Source organism: Nomascus leucogenys, chromosome 8 (genome assembly GCF_006542625.1).
Source record: "Nomascus leucogenys isolate Asia chromosome 8, Asia_NLE_v1, whole genome shotgun sequence".
In the NCBI taxonomy this organism is placed as follows: Eukaryota; Metazoa; Chordata; class Mammalia; order Primates; family Hylobatidae; genus Nomascus; species Nomascus leucogenys.
In genome coordinates, this window is record NC_044388.1 from 109631840 (window position 1) to 109645175 (window position 13336).

Here is a 13336-nt window from a genome sequence, read left to right on the forward strand (position 1 = left end):
TGTGTGGTGTATGGAGTGTGTACATGTGTGCATGTGCATGATGTGTGGTGTATGGTGTGTATATGTGTGGTGCATGTGTGTATGTGTGTTATGGAGTGTGTACATGGTGCACGTGTGTATGTGTGTGTGTGGTGTATGGAGTGTGTACAGTGTGCACATGTGTGGTAGTGTGGTGTGTGGTGTATAGTGTACATGTGTGCATGCATGTGTGTATGTGTGATGTATGGAGTGTGTACGTGTGCATGTGTGTGTATGTGTGGTGTATGTGTGGTGTATGGAGTGTGTACATGTGTGCACATGTGTGTATGTGTGCTGTGTGTGGTGTATGGAGTGTGTACACGTGTGCACATGTGTGGTACGTGTGGTGTGTGGTGTATAGTGTACATGTGTGCACGCATGTGTGTATGTGTGATGTATGGAGTGTGTACGTGTGCATGTGTGTGTATGTGTGGTGTATGTGTGGTGTATGGAGTGTGTACATGTGTGCACGTGCGTGTGTGTATGTGGTTTATGGAGTATGTGTGTGACGTGCGTGTGCATATGCGTATTTGTGGGGTGTATGTGGTGTATGGAGTGTGTACATGCGTGCACGTGCATGTATGTGTGGTGTGTGATGTATGGGTGTGTACATGTGTGCATGTGTGTGTATGTGTGGTGTGTGGTGTATGGAGTGTGTACATGCGTGCACTGCATGTATGTGTGGTGTGTGATGTATGGGTGTGTACATGTGTGCATGTGCGTGTATGTGTGATGTGTGTGGTGTATGGAGTGTGTACATGTGTGCACGTGTGTGTGTATGTGGTGTGTGTATGGAATGTATATATGTGTGCATGTGTATGGTGTGTGATGTATGGAGTGTGTACATGTGTGCACGTGTGTGTAAGTGTGGTGTATGGAGTGTGTACATGTTGCATGTGCGTGTGTGTGTGGTGTGTGTGGTGTATGGAGTGTGTAGATGTGTACACATGCCTGTGTGTATGTGTGGTGTATGGAGTGTGTACATGTGTGCATGTGTGTCTGTGTGTGGTGTGCATGTGGTGTATGGAGTGTATGTGGTGTATGGAGTGTGTACATGTGTGCACATGTGTGCACATGTGTGTGTGTACGTGTGGTGTGTGTGCACGCATGTGTGCACCTCCTCGGGTGGACTGGAAGCGCACAGAGGCAGCGCCATACCTGCCCCTGAACCCCAGGTCAGGGCATAGAAGTTGGGTGTCTTCAGCCCTATGATGGGGACACGTAGGACGTGTTCCTGCTCTCCTGTTGGGTGGATGGGCTTGGAGCCCTGGATGCTGGAGTCTTAGCTTGCTCATGCCCTGATTGCTGGGGAGAGAGTGCCGGCCGCGGCCTGCTCTGCATTCAAAGACTCTGGGGCCAGGAAAGGGCTGAGCTTGGCTGTCCTCTATGCCTGCCTTTCGAGGCCAGGAGGGACGCCAGGTGAGGAAGGGGCAGGCCAGGGGCCCCTGAGACTTGGGGGGTGCCAGGCCGTCAGGGAGGGCAGCAGATGGGGCCGCCAGGCCAGGGTGTCAGAGCAACCATATGGGGGAGGGGCCTAGAGGGCCACCCTGTCCCCAGCCCAGGAGTGGAGCCAGCTCTCTCCCAGCCCTGGAGGCGAGCAGGGGGTGACTCTAGGACAAATAACCGCCCTCTTTCCATGGGCAGTGGACCTGGGCAACCACTCCCAAGCCGGTGGCACCGTCTGGAAACACAAACAGGCCCCAGACAGGTGTAGGTAACTTCCTGCCTGACAGATGGGCCTGGAATCGCTGGGTGCCGGGGGACGCAGGTTGTGAGGTGATGTCTGGGACCTGCTGCCGCCACCCCCGCAGTCCTTCACAGACAGCACCGCCCGTCGCGCAGCAGGGAGGCCCGGCCGAGGGAGCCCAGCATTTGGGCCCTGCAGCCTCTGCTCACAGGCACTGCACCCAAACCCATCACCTTTCCACGCTGGGGACGGCGTGCAGGGCTAAAAGCCAGCATGCGGGCGCTGAGGGCCAGAAGCGGAGCTCACACCTCCCACACCAACCACTCTAGAGGGGCAGCTCCCGCTCTGGGCCCTGAACAAGCGGCTGGGGTGGGAGGGATGACGCTTGGCTGAGTCTTGTTTTAAGGGTTAGGACGTATATAAAGTGTCTGGGACGCAGTGAGGTTGATACATTGAGGCACTTCTTACTGGTTATAGTTATGAAAGCGGCTTGATTCAGGGACCCAGTGGGAGGGGTGGGGCCACAGTGGCCTGGGCCAGGGATCCAGCTGGCCCCACGGCCCCAGCTTCCTAAATGGGGTCGCTTGGAGCCTGAGGACACAGGACAGAGATGGTGATAGCAGTTTCCAGGAGAAAACTGAAGACATAGAAGCCCCCCCCCGTCATGGCTGGCACCCGGCTGGGACTCCTGGGCTCCTGGCCAGCAGTGGGGTGGGCAGACGCCAGACCTAGGGCTCCACCAGACACGCCAATGGGTCGTGACAAGGCCTGGGAGGAGAACTTCTTATCTTTCCAGCTTGGTCCTGCGTACCCCGTCACAAGGGAATAAGCAGGTTCTTAAGAAGCATTTAGTGCAGCATGGTGGGCCCTTCACAGACCCCCGGGGACCTCTCAGGGTATGGAAGAGATGTTTCTCCTGGATGCTCCAGGGCAGGGAAGGACAGCAGGAGCTGCAGGAGGAGAAACTGTCTGGGACTCTGGCCGAGTGTGAGCTGGGGAGGGCAGGGGCTCAGAGCAGGGCTGGGCGCAGCATCACACACAAGCACAGCACAGGGTGGAGCAGTCCAGCTTGGCCGGGGCCCCCGGGGCTCCAGCCTTCTTGTTGACCTTGGGCAGCAGCAGAACAAAGGACATAGCCAGGGCGCAGTGGTAGAAGCTGTGGACATAAGTGTAGTCCCAGTCCTGCGGGGGGCAAGCGGTCAGTCTGGGGCCTTAGCCCCCTCCCTGAGGCTCCTCCCTCTCCAAGACCCAGCAGAGCCCCTTGGGGCCCCCGCCTCTGCCAGGGCACTGGGACACCTGCAGGAAGCCTCCCCGACAGTCGTGCTCACGGTGGCCTTTCTCTCCACCTAGCCCCAGAGCAGTGAGGGCCTGTGCCATCCTCCAGGCTGCACTCCTTTCCTTCTTCCCCATCCATCCCTTCTCTCTGCTGTCCTTCTCTTCCTCCATCCTTCTCTCCCTCCTGCCCTCCCTCCCTCCCTCCATCTCCCCCTCTTTTCTCTCCTTATCCTTCTTCCCCTGTTCCTCCCTCCTTCCTCCCCTTTCTCCCTCCTTCTTTCCCTGTCTCCTCCCCTCCCTCCCTCCCTCCTCCAGGTGTCGGGCACCTGCCCCAGGCGTCTCCCAGGCTGTGCTGCCGTCTGAGATGCCAGCTGTCTATAGGCGGCCAGCTTTGGTCTCTCTGTGACCTCCCGGTCCACACAGGCCGTGGTGCTGGTGGTGCCGGGGACGGCATTGCCCCCGACATAGCCCTGGGAGGGGCTAGTGAGCAGGGACTAATACCTGACTTTGGCCTGGGGCTGTCAGAGTCCCCCAAACGTGGGCACAGCCCTGGTATCCCAGCTGAGCAGAGCCATGCCGAGTGGGCTCTGGGGCACAGGACACCTCCCCGCTGGGCTTGGTACCTCGAAGAAGAAGCGTAGCATCAGGGCCAGTGCCCCGAAGCAGAGGCCGGGGCCTATCTGCTGGGTGTAGACGCTCTTGTCTGGGTACAGGCCCTTCTTCTCCTTCATCTTCTGTAGCTGTGAGGACAGGGGGCCACAGCAAAGCTTTTAGGTCACGGCACTGGGGAACACCCCTCCCCAAACCAGCCCGAGAGCTGGCCCTGCACAGGCTCACCCCAGCCCTCTCCCAGCAGGAGAGCAGGCTCAGGAGCCTCCTGCCGCACCCAGCCTCCGATGGCTTCTGCTGGACAGGGCCCTTCACGATGCGACCCAGCAGAGACCCCAGCCTCGATGGCTGGGAAGGGAGCCTCTGGGCCATGTGCCCCACGAAGATCCCGCTGTCCTCCCGCCTCTTTGAGATGTGACAAGGCCACCCTTGCATGTCTCCTCCTCCTTGGAGGGGAGCCCCGGGGGGACTAGACTCCATGATTGCTCACCAAGGAAAGCACTGGAGTACTTGGGACCCGCCAGCCCAGTGTGGCCCATGGGGGTGGCACTTGTGGTGATCCCTGAGCCATGGACAAGCATCGTTTGCTTTCCTAGTTAAAGGACCTATCTCACTCTTCATTAGACAAACCTGGTCAGCACTGCTTGTCAGGTCCCAGAGCTTAGGAAGGCTCACGTGGGCGTTTCCGCTTACAGAGGGATTTGCATTCCGAGGAAGATGGGGGAAGTGTGGGGCCACATCGCTGGGACCGGCCTTGTGTTTTCTAGGCCACTTCACGTGGAGTCTATTTGGGATTTTCAAGGGCAGTTGTTTCCTGGAATGAGGGTGGATTTTTCTCCCTGAGCCTGGTCCCCTCCTGGGAGGGGCCAGGGAACGACAGCCTTGTGGGGGAGGAAGGAGGGAGGGTTGGGTGATGGCGGCCTCGGAGTGGGGCCAGGCCTATGGGGATACACTCAGGAGGCTTTAGATTTCAGTGGGATAAACTGTTAGACACACAGCGTGTGGCACAAGCCCCTGGGGTTGGGGGCAGCACCCCTAACTGCACCCATTGCTGAGTGGCCTACGCAAAGAGCACAAAGAGCCTTATGCTGGGTCAGGTCAGGTTTTGCCACCCAGTGAATTATGAATTGATGCCAGGCTTTCCGTTTTCTGGAATTCCATTGCCAACAAGGAATTGAGCACCTGCAGTCGTGCAGTGGCCTGAAGACAGCTGGACCGTGTGACCCTGGGTGTGGTGATCAAGGCTGCCAGCCCACCTCTGGCCAGTCCTGCAGTGGTAACACCAGGGAGAAGAGAGGTGCCTGCCCCAGGTCACGCAGCGGGCCTGGCACTGTTGAAAGGGCGCCATCACCCAACCCTCCCTCATTCTTCCTCCCGGGCTGCCATTGCCCAACCCCTCCCAAGAGGGGACGAGGCTCTGGGAGAAAAATCCACCCTCATTCCAGGAAACAATCGCCCTTGAAAATCCAAAATAAACTCCACACTAAATAGTCTAGAAAACAACAATTTGAGCCCCAGATGCGGGGAGGCGGGCGGCCCATCTTGGGCTCCTGTGGCCGGATCTGCAGCCTGAGGGCCTTGGCAGTCTCGTGCTCTTGGTGGGAACACACCAGTGAATTCTCTTCTGGCCAATTACAGTTCAGCCCAGTTCAGACCTGGCCAAGACTAGCGAGAGGAGCAACCTTCAGGGGCAGAAGGAGGCAAGAGGCGGGTGGCCAGGACCCAGGACCCCAGCACGCTCCTTCCTGCCACCCACCTTGGTCCAGGCCACTCATGCCCAGCGCTCCCTCTCTCTGGGTCAGCCCAGGGTTAGCGCTGCTTCCTCAAGTTGCAGACAGAAAGCAGGTCCTCTGTCTCCTGCTCAAAAAGTCAAGTCCAGCCAGGCGTGGTGGCTCAGGCCTATAATTCCAGCACTTTGGGAGACCAAGGCAGGCAGATTACCTGAGGTCAGGAGTTCAGGACCAGCTGGGCCAACGTGGTGAAACCCCATCTCTACTAGAAATATAAAAATTACTTGGGCGTGATGGCGGGTGCCTGTAATCCCAGCTACTCGGGAAGCTGAGACAGGAGAATCGCTTGAACCTGGGAGGCGGAGGTTGCAGTGAGCCGAGATGGTGCCATTGCACTCCAGCCTGGGTGACAAGAGCGAAACTCCGTCTCAAAAAAAAAAAAAAAAGTCAAGTCCTGGCCCCACCACTGCCCTGCCATGACGTCCTGTTAAGTTGCTGAGGCCTCCATGCCTTGGTTCCTTCATAGGCCAAATGGCAAATCAGTCCCGTGCTCCTTGGCTGTGGGGAGGTTTGGGACGGGCTTTGCAAGCTGCCCACCAGAACTCAATTGCTCTCCCCACAGCTGTGGGCCCTCCTGCACTGAGAGCTGCCCTCTGTCTTGCTGGGTGCCCTGCGGCCCTGGCCGGGGCTGGCAGTGTGGCTGGGCTGGACCAGGCCAGGTCCTCTCCTGGCACTTGAAGCTGGGACCCTGAGACTTCAGGTGGCACTCCAAAGAGGTGAAATGCAGCAGAGGGATGTTCAGGCGGTACCTGGGCTGCTGCAGGCCTGGAGGGCAGGCTCAGGCTGAAGCCTGCTGGCCCCTCAGGTCTGGGAGACCCCTGCAAGGGTGAGCTCCCTCCTGCTCTGGGGTCCCAGGAGATGCCCCGGGTCTATTCTGCCCTAAGATCCCTCTTTAGCTTGGGCGAGTTGGAGTGGGGTTTGGTCCCTGAGCCAGGAGGGTCTTGGTAGGATGGAGAGAGCAGGCAGCACTGAAGACCACGTGACGGCCTCATGGGTGCCAGAGCCTTGCTGCTCTGCAAGGGGCCATCTGTGCCAGAAGGTCTGGCCCAGGCTGCCTCACTCTCATACTACACTCTCCCTCCTGGCTAGAGCCAAGCTCAAGGCTCACTCCCTCCAGGAAGTCTTCCCAGATTACCCCAGGCCATTTTCCAAGTTGAGGTTGCATCTGTAAAGCAGTTGGTAGTAAGAGTGATGATGAGAGTGAAAATAAATAGCTCTTATGTGTGAAGCACATTGGAAGCCAGGCTCCACACCAGGACTTTAGGTGCCTGATCTCAGTGAGTCTTTGAACCACCCCACGAGACAGGCAGGGGGCTGTAATGGCAACAACTGCTTTACGGGTAGGGGCATGGAGGTGAGAGGCTGGGTAACTTGGGCTCAGTCTAGAGCTGGTGAGTACAGACAAGAGTCACACACAGTCTGCACAGCCGGAGCACCTCATGGCCATTTTCTGTGTGTTTTCGCTGAAATCCTGCATCCACCCATTTGCCTATGAGGGCAGGAGGTAAATGAAGATCCGAGGCAGGAGGAGTCAGACAGGGGAGAGGTGACGGGCCTCCTGGGTCCCCATTCATCGAGGCTCACGCAGTACGCACCCACTTTGCTGCAATGATGAGGATGGCTGTGCCGATGGGGCCTGAGTACACCCCGTAGCCCCAGCGGTCATGGTAGATCCGCACAGCAATGGTCAGGACGCCGAACATCACCAATGTTGACCTCTTGGGCTCGTCGAAGTCAGCCAGTGCTGGAGGGGCCAGGGAGACACTGGGGGAGGTGAGTGGTCTCTCTTGCTCCTCCTGGCTACCCCCCACCTCCCAGCCCCCAGGAGGCATCCTGTAGGTGCCCTCTCTCGGCGTCCCCTCAGGCAGCGAGACCCTGAGGCCCAGCCTGGTCATGGAGGGGTCTGAATTCCAGCCAGTTTGAGAGGACAGGCAGCCTGCTGCTTCCCCATGGACACAGCGACTTGGATTGTGCTTCCAGCACCTCGTTTTAATAAACAGACCACAGCTGGTTGTGGTGGCTCAGGTCTGCAATCCCAGTGCTTTGGGAGGCCGAGGCAGGAGGATCGTCTGAGACCAGGAGTTCAAGACCAGCCTGGGCAACACGGCGGGACCCCCATCTCCACAGAAAATTCGGTGGGTGTCGTGGTGCATGCCTGTCATCCCAGCCACTTGGGAGGCTGAGGTGGGAGGATGGCTTGAGGCTGTGAGTTCGAGGCTGCAGTGAGCCATGTTCGTGCCACTGCACTCTGGCCTCAGTGACAGAGTGAGACCCTGTGGCTAAAAAATCAATAATCACTATGGAAAGTGAATAGGATCGAAGCTATCCCATAGGATCACAGGACAAAGACACTAAGATTCAAGAGAAGAAATGAAGCGCCTCACAGGCCCGGTTGGATGGCAAGGAGCCTTCAGGTCATGGGGACCTTGCCACAGACAGCAGTTAAGTGGAAAAAAACATGGTGGGACTGGGGGCTTATGAACAGTCCTGTCTTCCAGGCTGGATATCACCCGTGTGTGGATGTTTGTATGACAGTCTGGGAAGCCAACCCCCTGAGCAGTGAACAGCGGTCCTCCCAGGGAAGGAGCGACGGGAGGGAGCACTTTCACTTTTTCCTTTGTATGCCTCTGCTGTTGAAATGTGTCACAACAAGCTTTTACTAAATGAGTCATGTTAAAAGGATATCAAAAATCGGCATCAAGGCATTTAAGAGGTGCACGACCCTGAAACCCGGACAAGGGAAGAGGTTCCTGGGGCTGCGAGTGAATGGGGATGGAGGGCTGCAGCGGGACTGGTTTGAGGGTGGGCGTGTGGACACTGGGGAGCTGGTCCTTGTCCGCAAGGCTTGTCTGCAGGGGCTGACCACTCACCCATCAGCGAGACCCACATGCTCAGGGCTGTCCCGTAGACACTGAAATATTCCAGGATGTCGTGACGCATGAAGCACAGCACAGACAAGCCGGGTCCATTGCAGGCGTGGTGGAGCTGCCAGAAAACCCACAGGTGGTCACAGCACAAAGAGGCCAGGGCTGGTCCCCGAGCCACGGCCCCCAGAGTGCCAGGTCACTTGCTGGCTGCGAGAAGTCACTTCGGCGAGTCACTTAATGACTGTGCCTCAGTCTCCCCACCTGAAAAATGGGGGTACTGCCGAGCACTCCCGCAGACGGTCCTGTGGGGATTAAGTGGCACATGCCAGCAAGGTGTTTAGGGGCTGGGGTGTGCCAAGGGTTCACTCAGTGTCACCTCAGCAGAATTCGCTCATCTGCACTGGCAAGACTGGGCGGAGACTGAGTGGTCACTCAGGTGAAGCCCGCTTAGGTGGGGCGGTCTCCAGGGGGGGACCCTACACGGCTCTCCCTGGACCTTCAGCATCTGTGCTTCCTTGAAGCACACAGCTGCGTGTTCACTCGCCAATCTTTGGATGTGAGGCCAGAGCCTCTCTGGGGGCTCCTTTGCTCTTCGGGGGCTCCTGGGGCCTTCTCTTGCACAAATTACCCCTCTGATGACTGGTCTACACTTCAGCAGTGTTCTCAGGCTTGAGGGGGCATCTGAACGCCTGGGGCCTTGTTTAGACGCAGGTTGCTGACCCCTGCCTGAGGGTTGCTGACTAGGGAGGGCTGGGTTGGGTAGAAAACATGCATTTTGAACACATTCCCCGTGGCACTGCTGCGGCTGGCAGGGCCCACACTGAGAGCCGGGCTGCAGCTCCTGGTTTCTGTTGCCTTAACGTGGACAAAGATCTCTGAGACCCCCTCGCAGAAGCTGAACCCAGCCCCCTAGGCTCGTCCGTCTCTGCCCTATACTCTCGTAGTCGCCTCCCCAACACCCACTTTCATGGCAATTTTTAAGGCAAAAGGCTTATAGGGAGTGTTTTCAAAGCAGTCAACTACTTTTCTACGGAAAACAACTCTGTCTCCTTTTGCATTCGCATTTCATCATTTTAGGTAATATTTAATTACATGACATAATTATTTTGACAGGTTCAACTGGCACAAACAAGCTTGGGAACCAGCACGGTGGACTCTTGGTCAGCCCAGCTCAGCGGGAGGAGCAGGCGTGCTGGAAAGCAGCCCGTGTCTGGAGGCGACAGGGACAGCACAGAGGGAGCGGGGGCCCTGGGTGATCTGGAGGGCAGGCAAGTCGGGGTCAAAGTGGAGTGCTTCTACCGATGGCAACTGTACACGGCCTAAAGTGAAGGTGCACCTAGGAGGCATTAATAGAGATCCACCATCTAAAATGAGGGAGGAGGCGGTCCTGCTCCTCTCTGTTCTTGTCAGGTTCATCCAGAAGACTATGCTGAGCTCTGCGTGGTGCACCTTTCTTGAAGTGAGACTGGCAAAGACGCGGCTAGAGGAGGGTGACCAGCGGTGGACATGACTGTTTACCTTGGGGACAGGGAAGCTTCAGGAGGGGCCTGATCAAGGTGCTTACACCTCTGTGGGAAAGAGGAACGAGGAGGACTCCGACCCTAGGCTGTTCTCCTGTTCTCCTGGCTTCTTCCCATCCCCCACCCCAGCCCCATCACCTGCTGTCTGTGCGCCTCGATGTAGCACAGGTCGTCATGTGTGATTAAGGCATTCACTGTGAGATTCTGATAAGGCCTGTGCCCTTGCCCTGTGAGGAGCAGGAATGTCTCTGTCTGGTCCCAGCTGCATGGACGGCTCCCAGCATAGAGTGCTTGCTGCATGTGTTCAGGGAGGGGGACGCCAGGCTCTGAGAAGTCTAAAGGACAGCCAGCTCACCCTGGGGGCCCAGAGCCTCTGCCACTAGGCCCTTGGCTCCTCCCGATGGTGGGAACTTAGCTCTGTTCGACAGGTGGGGAAAGTGAACTTCAGAGCAGCACTGCCTGCCCAAAGAGGTGAAACAGAGCAGTGCTTGGCACCTGGCCACTTCCTCCCATCCTGCAGTGCAGGGGACAGACCTGGCCCAGCCGGGGCACTGGTGGGGCGGGTGCGGCTGGGGGCCTGGTGGGTCAGAGCTCAGGCTCGGGAGTCTGACTTTGCAGATGCTCCTAGTGGGAGCTCAGGTGAGTGGCTGTCGGGGGGGCCTCCTCTGTTGTGTGGGGACGAGCACAGCGTCTCCGTGGGGTTTGCACCCATAGCAAGGCGTCCGGCACAGAGATGGAGATTGTCGTGGGAGGGACTAGACTGACTAGAAGGGAAGGGATGCCATGCGGGCGGCAGAACTTTGGGAGGAACGGAGTGTGGCTTTGAGTTCGGAGGACATTTGTCCAAGAGGCAGCTGCCCCTGCCACTCTGGGTGGGGCAGGGTGGGGCCTCTGAGACCAGTGCAGAGGCAGCTGTGGGGCCAGCCTAGGCCCAGGCATGGAGGCGTGGCCTGGCGGCTGCCTGTGGTTTGCTGGGCTAGGTGTAACAGGAGCCTTGAGAACAAGACCCCAGCTTTTCTCCCTGCGCTAAGGCCCTGAGACCTGCAGAGAAATCCTGGCTCTGCTCTGGGCCTCGGTCTCTCATCTGTCCAAGAGGCTTCCCAGCCCTAGCCCAGGCTGGAGTCCCAGAGGAGCGAATGCAGTGGCATTTGGGTGAGTTGGGAGCTCTGGAGAGCTTGATGCTCACAGTGGCACAAGTGACTCTGCCTCTCTGGGATTTGGTTTCTTCATCTGCCAAATGGGAATCAAGATCCTAGGCTTGTGGGGAAGGTGAAAAGGCTGAATCAGACTGTGCACAGAGCGCCTAGCCCAGTCCGCCACCCTGAGTGCTGGCTCTTGAGGTGGAGTCAGAAGCTCCAGGGCATCTGGTTCCACAAAGGACCCAGCCTGTCCCAGGCCACTGTCACCCTTGGGAGTGGCACACACTGGAGGGGATGCCTTGCTCCCAGCCCCCCCCCCTCCCCCACACTCAGCTTCTGCCATTGCAGGCAAAATCGGACTTGACCAATTCAGGATACAAGCATAACATGTGAATACATGCTTGCAAACACGTGTGAGCTCACGGGCCTCACCCGCTCAGGACTGCTGTGTGCACTCACATGGACTTGGCATTCTTGCCCATAGAGGCCCTGCTGCTGGAGAAGGAGGCTGTCTGGGGAGAGGAGGTGGAGTTTTCACAGGTTGGGCCCAGCACTGCCCCAAGGAGGCTAGTGGGACGCCTGCCTCCCCAGAGCAGGTGTCGTGCTGGGAATTGGGCTGTCAGTGAAGGAGGGGTCTGATGGAAGGTGAGCAAGGAAGGCTTCGGGAGAGCAAGAGGTGGGGCACCACTTGTGGGAGTCCAGCAGTGAGGGCATGTTAGTGGAGAGAGTCAGAAAGACCCAGAGGCAGGAAGGCAGGGGGTACTGAGACACATAAATGATGGCTGAATGGAGAGATGCTAATAGACAAATAGATCACAGGTAGATGGATGGGTAGATATAGAGATAGATGGAGAGAGAGAGAGAGAAGCTGGAGAGGTGAATAGCTAAAGCCAGAGAGACACATGGAGAGTCAGGGGACTAAAACCAGTGAGGGTGGGATTAAGAGCTTTAGAGAGAGTGAATTCCATGGGGATTGAGTTCCAGAAATCAAAAGAAAACCAGACAGAGAAAGGAAAAAAAGAGAAACAGAGAAAACTAGACACAGAAAACCAATACGAGAAACACAGAGTGAAAGAGACCCAGAGAGAGAGAGAGAGAGAAGAGAAGACAGGGGAGACAGGGGTCCCAGAAACAGCAACTTCAGAAGCAAGGACAGATGGGGTTCCGGGTGCTCCACTGAAAGCCGGATAAAATCACCCAATGACAGGTACCAGGAAACAGAGCAGGAGAGAGCCAGAGAGAGAGTGAGCTGAGACAGCCAGCCAGCCAGACATATAAATAGAAAGAGAAAGACGGACCCACAGACAGAGAAGTAGGCCCCAGAAGAGGGAGAGAGCAGCAGAGGCCCTCCTGAACCAGGGCAGCTCCAGGATTCTGGAATCAGACTCACTCACCCAGGCCTTCACACTCCCTAAACCCCGCAGACCCCCTTCCCAGGCCTGGCTTGCCCCATTCATCCCTGCTCCATCGTGGCCTATGGGTAGAGCTGGAAGAGAGGTGGGGAGGGGAGGTGGCCCCACGGGCAGCCGTGGGGGCGTTGATTAGCAGCTGAGAAAAGGGGCACCCTGGAAGGGTTTATCCTCAACTCAGTGGCCCTGCTCCCCCCTGGGCTTGGTCTCACAGAGGCAGTGATCCCAGAGCAACTTCCTGGCACAGATGGGAAAACTGAGGTCCAGAGAGGAGAAGGGACTCCCCTAGTCCTCTCTCTTCAGTCTCCAGACCCCACCTGGGCTTGCTGTTTCATTTTCAAATCACTTCTGCTCATCACCCAATACAAGAACACTGTGGACAGAGAGCCTCTCCTCTATCTCCAGGACGGGGCCTGTGCGGGTCTTCCTCCCAGCCCCCAGACTCACCGCCACGAAGAACAGGGTGAAGAGGTAGACCATGGCCTCCATGTGGAACCGCCTCTTGGCCGCGATGCTGACAGTGGGGAGGAAGGCCAGGCTGCTGAGGGTGGGCAGGAGCAGCTTGGCCACCAGCGTCCCCATGGGCCGGGAGGAAAGCACTGGCTGGGGCAGGGAGGGTGCTGGCGTCCCGGGTCCCCAGCACAGGAGCACGAAGTGGGAAGGCCAGCTCCCTTTGGGCAGGGCTCTGATGGCAGCTGCGGGGAGCGCCCACAAGAGGGTTTAAATGCCCTGGACGGAGGCGGGGATGTGCGTGCACATGTCGAGTAACACACGGAGAGGGCCAACAGCTGACATGCCACGTGACCAGCACTTGTCTCTGATTTTTCTTTTCTTTTTTTGAGACGGAGTCTTGCCCTGTCACCCAGGCTGGAGTGCAGTGGTGTGATCTCAGCTCACTGCAACCTCCATCTTCTGGGTTCAACAGATTCTCCTGCCTTAGCCTCTGGAATAGGTGGGATGACAGGTGCCTGCCATCACACCCAGCTGATTTTTGTATTTTTAGTAGAGATGGGGTTTCCCCA

The 13336-nt window shown here is 57.5% G+C and overlaps 1 protein-coding gene across 1 annotated transcript; it reads right to left on the reverse strand.

Annotated features, from left to right (window-relative positions):
* Window positions 1-2144: 2144 nt before the first annotated feature.
* Window positions 2145-13005, reverse strand: MYMK (myomaker, myoblast fusion factor). The gene is made up of 5 exons (XM_030816484.1): window positions 12762-13005; window positions 8250-8364; window positions 6975-7123; window positions 3604-3720; window positions 2145-2887 (listed from the first exon to the last, which is right to left on the reverse strand). Exons 1-5 carry the CDS (start codon window positions 12894-12896, stop codon window positions 2738-2740), a joined length of 666 nt encoding a protein of 221 aa, XP_030672344.1. The 5' UTR covers window positions 12897-13005; the 3' UTR covers window positions 2145-2737.
* Between the last annotated feature and the right edge of the window lie 331 nt (window positions 13006-13336).